Source organism: Gracilinanus agilis, chromosome 3, assembly GCF_016433145.1.
Source record: "Gracilinanus agilis isolate LMUSP501 chromosome 3, AgileGrace, whole genome shotgun sequence".
Classification (NCBI taxonomy): domain Eukaryota; kingdom Metazoa; phylum Chordata; class Mammalia; order Didelphimorphia; family Didelphidae; genus Gracilinanus; species Gracilinanus agilis.
This window is the reverse complement of record NC_058132.1, coordinates 259,678,336-259,698,052: the sequence shown is the minus strand read 5'-3', so window position 1 is coordinate 259,698,052 and position 19,717 is coordinate 259,678,336. Positions and strand designations below refer to the sequence as shown.

Below are 19,717 nucleotides of genomic sequence, written 5' to 3'. Positions count from 1 at the left end.
AAGAAAAGTGTTTTCTCCTCCTCAGTAATTCTTTGGAAACTATGTAATCATTTGCTATAATTAGCTTAGAGGACTAGTAGCCTTTCTAGAGTGCATTCTCATGGGAGCCATAATATCTAAGGGCAAAGAAGATTTTTCAGCGTCTTCAGTTTGCAAATCCCATTTTAAAGGGCAATTACTGATACCCAAATAAAATATGAAATTATTAATAATAGTATTAATACTTTTTATTTTTTCCTTTGTGAAAAAACTGGGGCTTGCCCCATAAAGAAAGAACAGGACAATCACAAAATGTCTAGGCTGAACAGAAAATAAACAAATCAAGAGTGAACGTGTTTTTAATATGTGAATTAGTATAATGGGCTAAGCTTGCTATATTCACCCTTCACCCTTTTTGTAAACTCTTACCTTCTATCTTAAAGTTGATACTGAGTCTTGTTGCCAAGGCAGAAGAGAGGTAAGGGCTTGGCAATTAGCATTAAGTGACTTTCCCAGAGTTACATAGGTAGGAAGTAACTGAAGCCAGATTTGAACAGGCTGCTATATTTTTCTGAGGATCAAAATATGTTATTATATAAGAGAGGCAAGTGGTAGAATGGATTGAGTTTCCTTCACTATCAGAGGCCTCGGCTTCAGTTTTTTTAATCTTCAAGATGCAGATGATATATAGCAACTATCTCTGAAGTCTGTTGTGAGGCTTAAATGAAAATGAATGTAGTATAATGTCTAACTTTTATTAAACTTTATTATGGAGGCAGCTTAGGTGGTGCAGTGAAGAGAGTGCCTGTCCAGGAGTGAATCAGACTCATCTTCCTGAGTTAGAATCCAGCCTCAGACACTTAGCTGCATGATCCTGGGCAAGTAACTTTACCCTCTTTACCTTAATTTCCTCATCTGTAAAATGAATTGGAGAAGGAAATGGCAAATCACTCCAGTATCTTTGCCAAGAAAATTCCAAAGAAATCACAAAGAGTCAGGCATGACTGAAAATGACTGAACAACAACATTATTTTAATTATTAGTATTATTAGTAACTTAGATAATATAGTGCTGACAGAAAAAGAGTGTGCTTAGCTTATTAAATATAAGTTAAGACAAGTGAAAATGTCGATTGCTATTTTTTCAGGGGAGAAGGGTAGTATTTTGTAGATCTTTGACTCTACCTGAAAGTGTTTTCTGAAGTAGATGTCTTATATTGAAATGCCATTTATGTCTGTTAATTCATTAAAAACTATTAGAAACACTTATATGGAACATGATGGGCCAAAATAAAAAAGTCATTATCATTTTAAACCACTTGAATAGCACCATTAGATATCAACTACTTTCATTTGCTAATCTATTTTTCTCTGACACAAAATCCTTAGATAAACATATAAAATTGTTGTTATATTATTTCTAATAAAATTTGTTACATAATGTTTAACATTTCTCATCTCCTAAAATGAAAAATGAAACTTGGAGAAAACATAGAATTGTACCTCTGTTAAACAGCGCTCTCTTGTGGTTTATTTTCATAAACAAAAAGGATATGTTTTCTTGAGGATAAACAGCTTATCAAGATACGGATAAATTAGTAAAGTGGATACCTGTCACATTTTACTTTTTTCAGTATTCTAGATGTTTAATTCACTAAAATGACCATTTAATTTTAATTTTTGAATCAAAACCAACAAGAAGCATAGATAGGCAGAATTTAAGTTTACACTTGTAACATTTACTTTGATCCTTTGCTAAAATTAACCTGACAATATTTAAATTCATCAAGATGTCATCTAACACAGTAATGTGTTTAAACTATCTATTTAGCCAAAGCTGGCTGAAATTTTCAGATTTCAGCATTTGGTTATATAAACAAATTAAATGTTGAAGTCAATTTCATTAAAATTCATTAGAAAATTTTTACTTTCAGTTGAAGCTCCTTGAACTTACAAAGATCTATTTGCAAGATTCTAGGTTGCTTTTTTTTAATAAAGGAAGACTTTATAGATGAATTGCTAAGAATCAAAGATTGAGCCTTCTAAAAATGAAATATACACATAACCTCACTCCTACCAAGTCTTGGGTGGTTTCTCTGCGAAGCTTTTGTGTGAAGGGAGTTGTGATTCTTGATTGGCCACTGAGGTAATGCCACTGAATAACTGAATCAGAGGTAGATATTTCAAAGGCAGCAGTCAAAGAAGAAAATGAAAACTTTCGAATGGTGAACTATAGGTTTTTCTTGGAGCCAGAAATGGGGAAACTAGCCTCAAACATCCTCCTCCATTCTCTGAGCTTACAAACCTAGAGAATATCAAGAACCAACTTCCCTTTCAAGATGAGATTAGTCTTTCCCAGGTCTAGCTGATATCTCACTTTGCATCTAGTTAGAGGCTCATAATAACTGCATTTGTTTTCACTTAATCTTTATAATTTCCCTAATTTCTGTTTATTGTTTACTCTGATAAAGAGGTGGTATAGTAGATATTGGTAACTGTTATTTGTGTAATCAGTATTTAGTGGGGGGAAGGAGCATTTTTAACCCCTTATCATGCTAAATATTATATAGATATTTGATGTCTGACACACACAATTATTATTATTCTTTTTAATCCTTACCTTCCATCTTAGAATCATTACTGTGTATTGGTTCCAAGGTAGAAGAGAGTTAAGGGCTAGGCAGTAGGGGTTAAATGACTTGCCCAGGGTCACACAGCTAGGAAGTATCCAAGGCCAGATTTAAACTGACCACCTCCTGTCTCCAGGCCTGGCTCTTAATTTACTGAGCCACCTAGCTGCCCTTGACATATAATTCTAGTCCAATTCTGACTAGACAGAAGAGACAGAAGAATGAAGAAGGGATTGCCCATATACAAACAATACTGGATTCTTCCTGCTCCATTCCCCAATAGGCTACCAACTTTCTCCTCTCTTGAAAAGGAGGAAAAAGTAGTCAGATCCTTGTTCAGAAATCTATGCATTGCTCTATGTGGTTCACCCATACTTATATTTGCTATAGTAAATATATAAAATATTAATTAAATTAGAATTATTACATTAGAAATATTAAATAAATATGACTAAAGTAGATATATTAAATATATAAGATAGAAATATTAAACATATTAAATATTTAAACATATATTAAGTGCAAATGGAGGTCTCGAAAGCAATTATACCTTTTAAGTGGGATAAGTCACTCCCCCTTCCCTCTGTATATCTTAATTAAGTGATCTCCATAAAATAATTAAGTCGACAATTATCCATTAAACAATCATGTACATAATACTATGGCTAAAATCCTGGGAGAATTTTTTAAAAATACAATATGACCAAAGGTTCTTATTCTGTATTAGAGAAGACGAGACATATATATTTATTCAACAAACATTTATTAAGCAACTATTTTGTGCAAAATAGCATGTTATAGGATGAAAATGATACAAAGTTACTCCCCACCCAGTCCTTGGATGAAAAGATAGGGCATAAATGTCTCTCACAGGTCATGTGTTTAGAGGTGGGAGTGATAAGTGTGTCAAAAGAGAGAACAGATACAAAAGTTAACAGCATCAAGGCCAGAATCATGGGGAAATAGGTGGTGCAGTGGTTAGCATGCCAGGGCTGGAGTCAAGAACTGAGTTCAAATCCAGCATCAGATACTTTCTAGCTGTGTGATCCTAGGCAAGTCATTTAACCCTGTTTGCCTCAGTTTCCTTTTCTGTAAAATAAACTGGAAAAGGAAATGACAAAACAATACCAAATGGAGCCACAAAGAATAGGGCATGAGTGAAATGAGTAAACAACAACAAAAAAATTGATTTGAAGGGGTTAGAAGTAGATATATCAAATGTATAAAAATATTAAATATATATGTATAAACATATTAAATATATCAAATAGTCAGTGAAGGAGGGAGGAGTAAAAGGAAAGAGAATAATCCAAAGCTATGGTGTGTCTGAAGGCAAAAGAAGGAGAAAATGTAGTTGGAAAAGCCAAATGGTGATTGTGAAGCTGTTAGCCAAGGTAATGGAGGAAATAATAGTACCATTGGCTGAGAAGGAGGGGAAAAAGGGAAGATGACAAGTTAAAGTTTGGGAGAATGATTTTCATTTAGATGAATTTTAAAAAGTGATCATATTTTCATGAAAATAATCTCCTCTCTTACCAATAATAAATTATGATACTGACAGATATTAATAACTTCAGAAGCAATGACTATTTGGTTCCATTTACTTTCCTTCATTATTTTATTACAAATCCAAACATTTATTTTCCTTGTGTGCATATTTGTTTTAGTGCCATTTCTGTATGACACCTAGGACACTATTTTGAACTCAAAGATCATTATCAAAGTCATTTAGGAAAACTGTTTATTTGATGAGGAATATATTAAAATTTGTATTTATTTTATTTAACAATAGTAAAGGACTTCCCCAACATAAGAGCCTCATAGGTACCACAAATACATTCGCCTCTAAGCAAGCACAGGTCTAGGTGTTCTGGCGAAGCCATTACCTAGACTTTAGAACCTTTATCAGTACTTTCTAGCAACTCAAATTAATGATTCTTCAAAGTGAAAATTTCTGAACCATCAATCATATATTTATGCTTTTAGTACATCTCAGAACTTTATATAGATGGGGTTCCTATCAACGTTCCTTGATGCCTCCCCATGGCAAAACTGTCCCCTCTCAAGTCTACTAGAAACTAAAGAAAGAATAGTTTAAAAACACCAAGGATAACTCACCTTATTTGTTTCATCCACACTGATGGATTTCACTATACAGGAAGCTGGTCTTGTCTGAGTATGGCCAAGATCCTGTGGGGCACTCTGAGAGGTTGGCATCGGAGGCAAGGGAGCTCTCCTCTTTTTTGGCACATCAGATGGCAGTGTATTTGAGATATACGGTTTAGAAATGGTATTTGATCTGGTAAAAGTTGGCCGAGGTTTACTCATCAAAGGAGTTGCAGGAGCACTTGAAGTCTAATGAAGGGGTAAAGGGAGAAGGGAAAATATTAAGTATTAGTTAAAGTTAAGAAAATACAATACTGTCTGTACTAGCAGCAATGCAATGACCCAAGACAATTCTGAGGGATTTATGGAAAAGAACGCTACCCACATTCAGAGGAAGAACTACAGGAAAGAAAACACAGAAGAAAAACAACTGCTTGAACACTTGGGTTGATGAGGACATGTAGACTCCAAACAACCACACCAATGTAACTATCAATAATATAATAAGTCTTGACAGACCACACATGTTTAAACCAGTGGAAATTCAAGTTAGCTATGGGGGGAAGGGTTGAGGGGGTGAAGGGTAAAGTAAAAACATGAATTATGTAACCATGGAAAAGTTTTCTAAAAATAAAAAATTAATAAATAAAAAAAATAAAGTACATATTCAAACATGTCAAAAAAAAGAAAAAGAAAAAAAGAAAAGAAAATACTGGGAGACAGCTGGGTGGCTCAGTGGATTGAGAGCCAGGCCCAGAGACCAGAGGTCCTGGATTCAGATACTTCCTAGCTGTGTGACCCTGGGCAAGTCACTTGATCCACATTGCCTAGTTGTTACCACTCTTCTGGAAGGAAAGGGTTTAAAAAAAGGAAAAGAAAAGACAATACTGAAACTTCATAAGTTTATAAGAAATGTTACAAGTCACATTTCAAACTTTAAAAATGCTTACTTGCTCTCTTCTTTTCTTGCTGCGTTGAAAAAAGCTGAAAAACTTCTTATTTTCTTTTTCCTTCATAATATCTAGGTTTGGAGATATTTGGCAGGAATCTAAAAAAAAAGATGTGTTACTTTCCCCCCCTATTATCTGAGACCTCCATTTCCTTAATTTTCTATCACTGCCCCTTTTAAAATATGTGTGTATTCAATAATAACTATAGATCTTTAGAAAGAAAATACCAAAATATTATGTTAACCAGGCTATGCAAAGTATCCATTATGTTGTTTTTCTCTCTTTCATTCGTGCTTTTTGGCTAATTACTAAACTACCATGAATAATACTTTACAAAATAAAAGAATCTAAATTACCACTAAACACTATCAAAGATTTCATGATTATTATTATTATTTGCTTCAAGCATAGGATTAAATTTGAAGTCTTTAATTACATAATAATAAAATTTGTCCAGTTCTATATACTGGCATATTTAAATATTGACTCATATGTTTGGTAGTATTTACAAAAGATTTATTTAATCCTCAGTGCTAAAATTTTCATTTAGTGGAATATGTTGTATGAATAAGTAGTAAAAATGTAATTTCACTCCTTAAAAATATAACCACATCAAAATGTATCTGTTTTCTTAGATCTTTTAGTATTCTCCAAAATCCCTTTTATTATTCTCCAAAATCCCTGTAAGATATTTATAAACATCACAAAGGATAGTTTTTCTTTGGGAAATCCAAATTCTTTGGGAAACTATTTCAGTAGCTCATAACAATCACAGCCAAATTATTTTAAATGTTTAAACTTTTTAAAAAGAACCATACATGACATAAAAACTTTAAAAATTGTATTTTCTAAACCTCAGGTACAAAATTCAAGAAAAAGATTTATAACAGAGAATGAGAGGGATTCATTGTTGGATTTTCTTATGGTATTTTACTACTGATGTCAAACATTTTGGATGCCATCAATATTAAGGAATTTTTAAAACTTATAACTTTGGCTTACATACTTTTCCAAATAACTAACCTGCTCAGCATTTGACACTTTTCCCTATGATTTTTTTTTTATCTGAAATCATATACCTTCTCTTATTTTCAGTTAAACAAATTAAACAGCACCTTACCTCCTAATTACAAAACACTAACAGTGTTTCTCAATTATAGGAAAGTAACAATCTGTTAGTTGAGAGGGCTTTCTAAAATTCTATTATAATCTGAAATTTAGGTCATGTGTACATTTGCCAACAGTTTTTTAAAATCCTTATTGAAACAATGATAGTAGCTTCAAACTATTTAAAGATAATTTATCCTAAAATATTGCAAAATAACCTGTCCTTTCCCTTGGACAGGTAACTTTTCTACTGAGAAATCCTGACAGATGAGGCAAGGACAATACTGAATGTAAACATCTTAATTGAGAGTTCAGGTTTGCAGTTGTTTTCTTGTTTTGCTTTTCTTGAAAAGGGGACATTTTTTAAAATTTAAGACACCAATTATCTTATTTCAAAATTAATAGCATAACATAAAACTTTATGTACAACAAATAATAAAAATATACTTAAAATAAATATGATGGCCAATTAGAAAACAGGCATAGAAATGTGAGAGATTTGAGAAAGGGGGAAAAAGGGAATATGAATAGAAGGGAAAGAAAGACAAGAAGGAACAATGGGCAGTAAGAGAGAAAGGAATTAGAGACAGAAAGAGAGAAAAGGGAGAGAGGAGATAAAACACAAGGGATGATGGCAGTTTCTCTGCTCCTTAGCTTCAATCAGCACACATGAATTTCATCATTTATCCTCTCAGCTTCTAGAACATCATGATCCTTTTTTGGCTTCACATTTCCAAGGTAAGTAGTCAATAATATTAAGACTTTGTTAGTGGATGCTACTGCCTAATAAAGTATTCTAAAACCTGTGATTTCAAGAGATGCAAAAGGAATTTGTTCTCTACTCTCCATTGCAATTAATTGTTCTTTATATCAAATGTACTGACAATGAATAATAGCTAAGCTAAATTTTAAATACTACCTCTGAGAAACAAACAAACAAACAAACAAAAAAAAAAAAAACAAAAAACAAATTAAACCAGCATGGCAATAGGGGATATTAAAATTAATAAAAAAGAAAATAAGTGCTGAATAATTAATTTAGGTATAATATAGAATTTTATTAGACCATGAGGATTAAAATTCTCATTTGGCATTAAAGTGAGTCCTGTAATAAAAATTATGAAATAGTTTATATGCACTTTTGGATGGAATGATTACAGTCAGTAGTATTTAACCTTTAGCAACACAAACCTTGATGTAGAAGTATAAAAGAAGTCACACATAACACACTTAAAGGTAAATGGAGGAGCAGTTAAGTGGCTTAATGACTAGAGAGACAGGCCTAGAGACAGGAGGTCCTGGGTTCAAATGTGGTCTCAGATACTTCCTAAATGCATTGCCTTAGGCAAGTCACTCAACCCCTGTAGCCTAACCCTTACCACTCTTCTGCCTTGGAACTGAGAGTTAATATTTATATTCCAAGACAGAAGGTGGGGGGTGGGGTGGGGGAGGAGGAGGAGGAAGAAGAGGAGGAGAAGGAGAAGGAAGAGAAGCAGAAGGAGGAGAGGAAGAAGAGGAGGAGGAAGAACAGGAGGAGGAGGAAGGAGAGGAAGAGGAAGAGGAAGAAGAAGAAGGAAAAGGAGGAGAAAGAGGAAGAAGAGGAAGAGGAAGAGGAAGGAAAAGGCGAAGGAGAAGGAGAAGGAGAGGGAGAAGGAGAAGGAGAAGGAGAAGGAGAAGGAGAAGGAGAAGGAGAAGGAGAAGGAGAAGGAGAAGGAGAAGGAGAAGGAGAAGGAGAAGGAGAAGGAGAAGGAGAAGGAGAAGGAGAAGGAGAAGGAGAAGGAGAAGGAGAAGGAGAAGGAGAAGGAGAAGGAGAAGGAGAAGGAGAAGGAGAAGGAGAAGGAGAAGGAGAAGGAGAAGGAGAAGGAGAAGGAGAAGGAGAAGGAGAAGGAGAAGGAGAAGGAGAAGGAGAAGGAGAAGGAGAAGGAGAAGGAGAAGGAGAAGGAGAAGGAGAAGGAGAAGGAGAAGGAGAAGGAGAAGGAGAAGGAGAAGGAGAAGGAGAAGGAGAAGGAGAAGGAGAAGGAGAAGGAGAAGGAGAAGGAGAAGGAGAAGGAGAAGGAGAAGGAGAAGGAGAAGGAGAAGGAGAAGGAGAAGGAGAAGGAGAAGGAGAAGGAGAAGGAGAAGGAGAAGGAGAAGGAGAAGGAGAAGGAGAAGGAGAAGGAGAAGGAGAAGGAGAAGGAGAAGGAGAAGGAGAAGGAGAAGGAGAAGGAGAAGGAGAAGGAGAAGGAGAAGGAGAAGGAGAAGGAGAAGGAGAAGGAGAAGGAGAAGGAGAAGGAGAAGGAGAAGGAGAAGGAGAAGGAGAAGGAGAAGGAGAAGGAGAAGGAGAAGGAGAAGGAGAAGGAGAAGGAGAAGGAGAAGGAGAAGGAGAAGGAGAAGGAGAAGGAGAAGGAGAAGGAGAAGGAGAAGGAGAAGGAGAAGGAGAAGGAGAAGGAGAAGGAGAAGGAGAAGGAGAAGGAGAAGGAGAAGGAGAAGGAGAAGGAGAAGGAGAAGGAGAAGGAGAAGGAGAAGGAGAAGGAGAAGGAGAAGGAGAAGGAGAAGGAGAAGGAGAAGGAGAAGGAGAAGGAGAAGGAGAAGGAGAAGGAGAAGGAGAAGGAGAAGGAGAAGGAGAAGGAGAAGGAGAAGGAGAAGGAGAAGGAGAAGGAGAAGGAGAAGGAGAAGGAGAAGGAGAAGGAGAAGGAGAAGGAGAAGGAGAAGGAGAAGGAGAAGGAGAAGGAGAAGGAGAAGGAGAAGGAGAAGGAGAAGGAGAAGGAGAAGGAGAAGGAGAAGGAGAAGGAGAAGGAGAAGGAGAAGGAGAAGGAGAAGGAGAAGGAGAAGGAGAAGGAGAAGGAGAAGGAGAAGGAGAAGGAGAAGGAGAAGGAGAAGGAGAAGGAGAAGGAGAAGGAGAAGGAGAAGGAGAAGGAGAAGGAGAAGGAGAAGGAGAAGGAGAAGGAGAAGGAGAAGGAGAAGGAGAAGGAGAAGGAGAAGGAGAAGGAGAAGGAGAAGGAGAAGGAGAAGGAGAAGGAGAAGGAGAAGGAGAAGGAGAAGGAGAAGGAGAAGGAGAAGGAGAAGGAGAAGGAGAAGGAGAAGGAGAAGGAGAAGGAGAAGGAGAAGGAGAAGGAGAAGGAGAAGGAGAAGGAGAAGGAGAAGGAGAAGGAGAAGGAGAAGGAGAAGGAGAAGGAGAAGGAGGAGAAGAAGGAGGAGAAGAAGAAGGAGAAGGAGAAGGAGAAGGAGAAGGAGAAGGAGAAGGAGAAGGAGAAGGAGAAGGAGAAGGAGAAGGAGGTAAATGGAGGCTAGAATTGACACAGAACAGGAGCCTCAAATTTCTAAGAATTTCTTTTTTTCCTAAAGCGAAGTCCTAGGCAATATTTGTAGAGAATTTTCTAGAACCATTATAACAATAAGAAAAAACAAAAGTAGAGGGAGAAGAGTTGAATAATATTTGGACTTCTAAATCCAATTCTCTTTTCAATCAACCACAAATTCATCTACACTGAATGTGGGCTAAACTACCAACTACTTGAACTGGGTAATTGTCACTCTGCCTTTTAGTCTCCAAAAGAGTTTGGGAGAAGAGTGAAGGCAAAATAGGAAGAGATTATAAATAATCTACTACAAAAACCTTCCCATTTACAATTTTCATGAGTACTAATTATCAGCATCTATATTAGCTGTGTTTCTCACAATTATAAATAGAGATCAAGAGGTTCATCAGAGATCATGTCCCCCAGTTTTGTAGATAAAGAAGCTGGGGATTGTAGTGTTATCATTTCCAGTAGAAAAGAACAAAACATTCTTGCTATTGTTATAAAATATTTTTGAAGAGAAAAAGCAAAAGGGATTTCTACCCAAAGTGTTAATATTTTCTTCCTTTCTTCTTAAAAATATATTTAAATTGCTTTCACTCCTCTGTTTGGAAATAGATTATTTCTTAAACATACAAAAAGGGACAAAACAAAAGAAGATCCTTCCATGTGAAACTAATTCTCTTCTATTTTTATGTCCAGACCTGTAAGTTCATTACTGTAGGAAATTCCCAGTGTGGAAAATCCCTCTGGTGATATAAATTGGCAACTTCTAATTTATCCTCTTATGTCTGAGATAATAAATCACTGAATGTCTTGCTTATGGTTAATATAAGTCAATATGTGTACATGGACCAGTAATGTGCACAGGCTTGAACCCAGGTCTTCATGAGACCAAAGCTGGCTATCTCACTACTAAGCCACAGGAGCTAAAAATATTTACACTAAAATTATTTTGTTTAATCTGCCTCTGAGAGAAAAATAGCTTTTACTTTTCATTTTAGAATTATTTTCCTTTAATACACCAACATATAGGGAGATTTCAGGTAAATTGCACAGGTAGGTACCCAATAGCCTAAGGAAGGATGAGTAATAGAAAGCATTTGAGCAAAAATAAAGGATTAGAAACAGTAGCAAAAAGGCAATTTTCCAACAATTAAAGTTAATCCTAAAATGGAATGGAATGCTTTGTAAGGTAGTAAACTTCCTACCAATGGAAAATAAAAATCTGTCAAGCATATTGTCAGCAAGGTTCTGGAACTGTATGGGAGCCTGGATCAGAAAATCTTAAAGGTGGCTCCTAGCTCTGAGATTTTGATACAATGAGTTCAGAAAGTGAAAAGAATGTATGTAACACAATTTTCAGAATATGAGTAGTAGCTTTTGAAAGCAGTTTTGAGCAAATAAAATCAATGCTATTCTAAATTAAAATCGATAAGCTGCCAGAACTTTTATGCTAGTTGTACCCTTATTTGTAACAATTTATGAAAGTATTCTAGAACTTAGACATGCTTTCAATTTACCCAATGATCAATAAGTAGAAATGTTATAATAGGACACAATTCTACCTACTGTTTATAGTATTAAAAACCCAAACTCATGGCTCTTACCTTGTGAAGATGATAAACCGAAGTCAGTAACAGAAGCAGCTATAGAGGAAGAAGGTAATAAAAGGGTAAGTTGATGATGCTTATTCAAGTTCAAAATGCTGTGTGTCAAAGAAAGGAGTGTAAATTATAACTTAACACTCTCTTAAGGGAAGTGTTAACATTTTCTAAAAGGCAGAATAATTATGTTCTTTCTTCAGTATTTATTTCCTTCAAAAGGCTATAAAAACAAAAATTATTTTAAAATCCACACAACAATAACAGTATTTATTTGGAACACATATGTACACATTTATACATTAAAAATACATTCCAAACCAACATGCTTTAAAAATCTTCAAATCTTAGAACATGAAATCTTTTGCCATTTGTTCAAACTGCATAGAATGTTGGTTTTTTTACTTCCATGTATTTTTAAAAAACATATTTTTGAACTAATTTACGTTGGATACTAGATCTAGGACATGTAAAACACGATATTGTTAAAGTTAAATGAAATAAATGGATATAGATGGGACTTTAGTCAGTCAATAGCAGTTTATTCTTTATTAGGAGAACAAAGAATTCACAAGATGTTACTCAATATTTTTTCTGTTTAAAACTACAAACCTGGTATTAGCTATTCCATTCTTAGCCAAAAAACTTTAAGCTGATGAGAAATTGTAATTATTAGTTTCATGAGATGAAATCAGTGATGTTTTCATGATTCAGCTTCTCTTACTTTTTTTGTCCCATGATCCATTTTATTAATTTACCAGTTAAGAAGTAGAGAAAACACAAGATATATATATACTTACTAAATGAAACAAACCAAAACAGTCTTACCTTTGCTGGCATCCATAGCATAGAGTTCTCGTAGCCCAAGATCATTAAAAGACTTAGCCAGGTCAAGAGGCTCCTGAGATTGGTAGTCCTTCAGCAATATGGTGTGTGAAGGGTCAAACTCACATTTACTGCAGATAATAGGGGTGAGTTCTCGAAGTGGGGCATGTGGACTAACTCTCACAACTGTCTTCTGTGTTCTCTTGTAATTTATCACTACTCGTACAGTTTGCTGAAGTAAATTATAAAAAAAATAATGTCAAAGTAACATTACAAACTGATAAAAGAATATAGATGAATTTCAATGACCTAGAAACTAAGAAATCATTTTCTTAGCTATGTTCACTCAATTGAAACTAATTTTATGTCTACATCTAAAAGTTATCTTGATCAGTGTTTATTTCCCCAATTCTAAAAGAGAGTCTTTAAACCAAAAGATACCAATTTTGTATAAAATTTTGTACTTTGGCATCAAACCACAAGATTTAACTCTTCAGCACATTGTGGGCCCTTAATAAATACTATTATCCTACTGATATCCTACACAGCTTAAGATAAATTAGTTATCTTGTTCCTTTTACAATATTATTTTAACATAAGAAAACACAAAAAGGTAAAGTTCTTTTCTATTTTTTTTATTCAAGAAGTACACATTTTGGTAATAATTTGCTAATTGATAGATTTATATGAGGTCTCTGTTCTAATTTACCTGCTTAGTGCTTTATATATCTCTGTATTTGTAATTTGGTATGAACCATCTTGATTCACTCTGGATGCATTTACTGTACATATACTCCTAGAATACAATTGATAATCCAATTTCACATCATAGTATGAAGTTAAGAAGGTAGTTTTTATCCGCTTGTTTTTTTTCCCCATCCTATGTGGGGATTGATTTCTTTGAGAAGCGACAGATAACTCATTAAAAAGCCTTTGAGGCCAGCTGTGTGACCCTGGGCAAGTCACTTGACCCCCCATTGTCCACCCTTACCAATCTTCCACCTATGAGACAATACACTGAAGTACAAGGGTTTAAAAAAAAAAATTTAAAAAAAAGGTTTATAAAAAAAAAAAAAAAGCCTTAGAGGACATTTGGATTCAATGCAAATAATTTATTAATATCTACAAAAGGAATATGTAACCACCTCATGCTTTTTTGGATTGGCTAATATGATCAAGAAGGAAAATGATAAATGTTAGAGGGGATGTGGGGAAATTGGAATAATAATGCGCTGTTGGCAAAGTTGTGAACTAATATTCTCTCTGGAGAGCAATTTGGAAACAAGTCCAAAAGGCCATAAAACTGTGCACACTTTTTCAAACAGCAGTTACATCTTTATCCCAAAGAGATCAAAGATGAGGGGAAAAGACCACAAATATATTTATAGAAGCTCTTTTTGTGGTGGTAAAGAATTGGAAGCTGAGAGAATGTCCATCAATTGGGGAATGGTTGAATGAGCTGAGGTATATGACTGTAATGGAATACTATAGTGTCATCAAAAATGACAAAAAGGACTATCATTAAAAGAAAACAACCTAGACTTATATGAAGTGACACAAAGTGAGGTGAGCAGAAAAAGGAGAACATTATACACAGTAACAGCAAAAATGGTTGATGATCAACTGTGAGTAACTTAACAATACAAGGATCTAGGACATCTCCAAGAAACTCATAATGAAAAAAAGCTATCCATTACCAGAAAGAACTGGTAGAGTCTAAGCATAGATTGAGGCACAGCATTTTTTACTTTATCTCCTTGATTAGTTTTTTCCTTGTTTGAATGATATGTGTCTTCTTTTACAAACATGGAAATATGTATTGAATGAGAGTATATGTATACTATATACCATATCACCTGCCATTTGGGGGAGGGGGAGGAGAGAAAAGGAGATAAGGGAAGGAGGGGGAGAGAGACAGACAGAGACAGAGAGAAAACATGGATCTCAAAATATCAGAAAATGATTATTGAAAATTTTATCAACAAGCTAAAATAGTTACTTCTCTCGTAAAAAAAAAAAAAAAAAGTATTTAGAAAACCAAAATCCAAAGGGATTCCTTCTCTCTTAGACTTTGTACATATCATTACCTTTATGACTTGCTGAGTGCCTTTGGCAAGCATGTGCATCCATTAAATATGAAAGGATTAATTAAAGCTCACTCTTGTTGCACCTATAAAGGACTCTCCCATGAAAGATTTTCCCTCATGTCCAAAAAAATGTATCTAATTCTGCACATTATGTCTAGCATCCCTCTGCCAAGAGACAAGTAACGTGCTTCGTCCTGTATCCTCTGAAGACATGGTTACACATTGCATTGATTGGAGTTCTTAAGTCTTTCAGAAGTGTCTTTCAATATTATAAAGAAAAAGGAAAACCTCTCAGATGATTTTAACATGCCCAACAGGGAACTTCTTGTAAGTAAGTCTTTCAAATTTCATTTTCCTCCATGTCAAATACTTGCTCTTCTATATAATTCTTTGAACCCTTGAGTTGTTAAAATTTTCTCCCACCTCAATTTTTCTCTCTATTATACTCATTTGTGTATGAGAAAATGTACAGTTTTGTTTCTGTCCCAAGCACCCAACATATAAATATTTCAAAATGTTTAATTGAACCAAATTAATACAGATATAAACCCAATTATACATCCTAGTTGATCATTACAGACCAACTGCCCTATTTTTAAAAATAGTCACATATTCTACTTTAATTTTTATTTTTCCTTTTTTTCAAAAACCCATATCTTGCATCTTAGAATCAATACTGTGTATTGGTTCCAAAGCAGAAGAGCCATAAAGTCTAGGCAGTGGGGATAAAGTGACTTGCCCAGGGTCACACAGGTAGGAAATATCTAAGGCCAGATTCTAACACAGGACTTCTGGTCTCTAGGCCTGGCTCTCAATCCACTGAGCTACCTAGCTGCCCCTGATTGTATTTTTCAAAGTGTTTTTCATTAATTCATAAAGATTTCATAGAGAAGAGAAAACAAGCATATGAGTTATTGCTAATATCTGCTTGATGAATTTGCTAATAAAACTTTATGTAATTTTTCTCCCAAAACATTTTATATATCCTCTAATAAACGGTGGAATTTATCTTGAAAATTAAATCTTTAATGATGTTGAAATTCTGTTGTCATCAGCATAGATGATTTCTTCTGGGAGTACTTGGTCTGGTCCAGCTGCTCTTCCTCACTTTATCTTCTTCAGTGTAATTTCTACTTCTTTAAATAGTAAACCAATAGATTAGATTATCCAAATGTGGAGGTTCCATTGTAATTGATGATGAGAATAGTGTAGAAAAACTGGCAATTTTTCTCCATTTTTTTGGTATATATCTTACATATTTAAAATGTTTATATTAAAAAATTAATGGTTGTGAACTTGGAAAACAATATACATGATGACTACACAAAATATAATGGGGGGGGGGGGGTGAGGGTAGGAGAATTAAATCAAATGATGTTTAATTTTAATGTCCCAGCTTGGAATTGAGAAGAGTTAAGAAAATGAATCTATTCATCAGAAAATATACTAACATATTATGAAATATTATATATGCTGTCAGTGTTCAATGTGTTGGTTAGTTTTGCTTAATTGCTTTTTTCTTTCTTTTAAAATATGAGGAATAGATAAATGTGTATTATGTTATAATATACATACAGCATCATATTACCTGCCTTCTTGTGGAAAGGAGAAGATTTGGAAAAAGGAAGGGAGCTCCTGGTTAAGATGGCAGCAGAGTAAAAAGCAGCTGCTTAACCTCTCCTAACCAAGACATATAAGACTCCTCAAGAAGACAAAAAAAAAAAAAAAAAAAAAAAAAAAAATCCAGAGGAGTAAAGGGACCCCACAACAGGGCACAGCATTGGAGGTACAAGGAATAGGGGCATTTCCATGCTATAAAGGGGTGAAACAGTTCTCGTTAAAACATGACCTGAGTAAACCCCTCCATCACCCCACCCCACCTAGAATGCCAAAGCCAGCTCAGAAGAGCTAGAGCAAGTTTGGGGCACGTATTAAGTCCTTGGCAGCTACCTGTGGTCACCAGGGCCTACTCCTGAGAGCAGAAAGACTTAAGACCCCAAGAGGCTAAAAAACATGTGGACTTTGAACACAGACCCTGAGCCCAGGCACGAGTGCGGGCGCGGACGCATGGTCAGACACGAATCCTGAGTGCAGGCAAGGACTCGGATCTTGAGCACATGTGAGACCTTGAGTGGGGACCCAGTGCAGAGGGGTGCACAACTGTGGAAGCAGCTCCCTGAGGCTGTTAAAGGAGCCTCAGGCATAGGAACAAGCAAAGGGTCCACCAGGAAGCTTGACCCTGAGCACAATGAGACCTGAGCTCTCAGGAGCCTAAAGAATGCAGACAGACCATGAGTATGAGGATAAACCTGAGAGGGCGCAGGGATAACAATGGCAAGCCAGAGACAAGAACCCCAAAAGAGAAAGATCATCAAGAAGAAATCTGTAACACTCGACAACTTTTACACAGATAAAATCCAGACAACAGAGCAAACAGCAGAGGAGAACAAACAAGTAATCATATCCAAACCTTCCCAAAATAATGAAAACTGGCCACAAGCTATTAAAGAGTTCAAATCTGAGATGATGAGAAAGATGGAAGAGATCTGGCAAGAAAATAACAGTATAAAGGGTCAGAATTTTGCAATTGGAAAGTGAGGCTCAGAAATCAAATGAACTGATAAGCAAATTGAACACCAGAAATGACCAGATTGAAAAGGAAAACCAGTCACTAAAGGCTACAATTGAGCAATTAGAAACTAATGATCTCTCAAGACAGCAAGAACAAATAAAACAAAGTCAAAAGACTGATAAAATAGAAGGAAACATGAAATATCTCAATGAGAAAGTGATAGACCAAGAAAACAGGTCTAGAAGAGACAATTTGAGAATCATTGGTCTTCCTGAAAAAGCAGAAATTAATAGAAATTTGGACTCCATACTAAAAGAAATTATTCATCAAAATTGCCCTAAAGTTGTACAAGAAGAGGGCAATATAGACATTGAAAGGATTCATAGATCACCCTCTACACTAGACCCAGAAAAGACAACCCCCAGGAGTATAATAGCCAAATTCAAGAGCTTCCAAGTAAAAGAAAAAATTTTACAAGAAGCCAGAAAGAGACAATTCTGATATCAAGGAGCACCAGTCAGAATCACACAGGATCTGGCAGCCTCCACACTAAAAGACTGCAAGGCTTGGAATATGATATTCAGAAAGGCAAGAGAACTGAGTCTACAACCAAGGATCACCTACCCATCAAAACTGACTATATACTTTCAGGGGAAAGTTTCGGCATTCAACAAGATAGAAGATTTCCAAGTATTTGCACAAAAAATTTGCACAGGACTAAATGGAAAGTTCGATATCCAATCACAAAAACTAAGAGAAACATGAAAAGGTAAATAAGAAACAGAAGGGAAAGAAAGAAAACTCATATTTTTTAAATTTGCCTCTTTAAGGGCTTCAATAAGATCTAATTATCTGTATTCCTATGTGTAGAAATGTTATGTATAATTCTCTGTAAGGAACTCTAGTCACTATTATAGTATTCACTATTATAGTAATCAGAAGAATGATTCATAGGGAGAGGTTGGAATACTAACTGGTCTAAGATGATATGGGGGTGGGAAAGAGGGAGGTGAATAGTAGAAGACACCAAGAGAAACTTAAATGAATGAGAAAAATAGGATATTCTATTACACACAAAGAGGTTATGGGAAGGGGAAGGGATTAATATTATTATAAGAAGGAGAGGAAGAGAGCATTAAGAGGTAATAGTTAAACTTTACTCTCAGTGTAATTAACCCTGAGAGGGAAGAGTAGCTTTATCCATTGGGATATAAAACTCTATCTAACCCTACTGAGAAAGTCAGAAGGGATAAATCAAGGGGAGCAGGGGAGTGGGGAGGTCAAAAAAGAGAGGGAAGAAGAAGGGGGAGGGAATCCTACTGAATTAGGAAAAACTATAACGAAGTTCAACTGGAATAACAAAAGATCAAGAATATCAAGGGAAATAATGGAAAAAAATGTGAAAGAAGGGGGCCTAGCAGTACCAGATATTAAACTGTACTATAAAGCAGCAGTCATCAAAACAATATGGTACTAGCTAAGAGACAGAAGGGAGGATCACTGGAATAGACTTGGGATAAATGACATCAGCAAGACAGTGTATGATAAACCCAAAGAGCCCAACTTTTGGGACAAAAATCCACCATTTGACAAAAACTGCTGGGAAATTTGGAAAACAATATGGGAGAGATTAGGTTTAGATCAACATCTCACACCCTACACCAAGATAAATTCAGAATGGGTGAATGACTTGAATATTAAGAGGGAAACTATAAATAAGTTAAGGGAACATAGAATAGTTTATTTGTCAGATCTCTGGGAAAGGAAAGATTTTAAAACCAAGTAAGAATTAGAGAAAATTACAAAATGTAAAATAAATGATTTTGATTATATCAAACTAAAAAGCTTTTGTACAAACAAAAACAATGTAGCCGAAATCAGAAGGGAAATAACAAATTGGAAAAAAATCTTTATAACAAAAAAACTCTGACAGGGGTCTAATTACTCAAATATACAAGGAATTAAACCAATTGTATAAAAAAATCAAGCCATTCCCCAATTGATAAATGGGCAAGAGACATGAATAGGCAATTTTCAGATAAATCAAAAAGATCAATAAGCACATGAGAAAGTGTTCTAAATCTCTAATAATTAGAGAAATGCAAATCAAAACAACTCTGAGGTATCACCTCACACCTAGCAGATTGGCTAAAATGAAAGAAGTGGAGAGTAATGAATGCTGGAGGGGATGTGGCAACACTGGGACATTAATACATTGGTGGTGGAGTTGTGAACTGATCCAACCATTCTGGCTGGCAATTTGGAACTATGTTCAAAGGGCTATAAAAGAATGCCTGCCCTTTGATCCAGCCATACCATTGTTGGGTTTGTACCCCAAAGAGATCATAGATAAACAGAGTTGTATGAAAATATTTATAGTCACGCTTTTTATGGTGGCAAAAAACTAGAAAATGAGGGTATGCCCTTCAATTGGAGAATGTCTGAAGAAATTGTGATATATGCTGGTGATGGAATACTATTGTGCTTAAAGCAATAATAAACTGGAGGAATTCCATGTGAACTGGAAAGACCTCCAGGAACTGATGCAGAGTGAAAGGAGCAGAGCCAGAAGAACATTGT

The 19,717-nt window shown here is 35.4% G+C and overlaps 1 protein-coding gene across 7 annotated transcripts in view; it reads right to left on the bottom strand.

Annotated features, from left to right (window-relative positions):
- COBLL1 (cordon-bleu WH2 repeat protein like 1) overlaps nucleotides 1–19,717 on the bottom strand; it is a 198,366-nt gene that overhangs the window by 42,558 nt on the left and 136,091 nt on the right. For all 7 annotated transcript variants that reach the window (XM_044669823.1, XM_044669828.1, XM_044669827.1 and 4 more), the window contains 4 exons: nucleotides 12,482–12,710; nucleotides 11,660–11,698; nucleotides 5,665–5,762; nucleotides 4,727–4,963 (listed from right to left, as the gene is read on the bottom strand). In XM_044669823.1, the coding sequence (XP_044525758.1) occupies nucleotides 4,727–4,963; nucleotides 5,665–5,762; nucleotides 11,660–11,698; nucleotides 12,482–12,710 (603 nt within the window). The remainder of the gene's footprint in view (nucleotides 1–4,726; nucleotides 4,964–5,664; nucleotides 5,763–11,659; nucleotides 11,699–12,481; nucleotides 12,711–19,717) is intronic.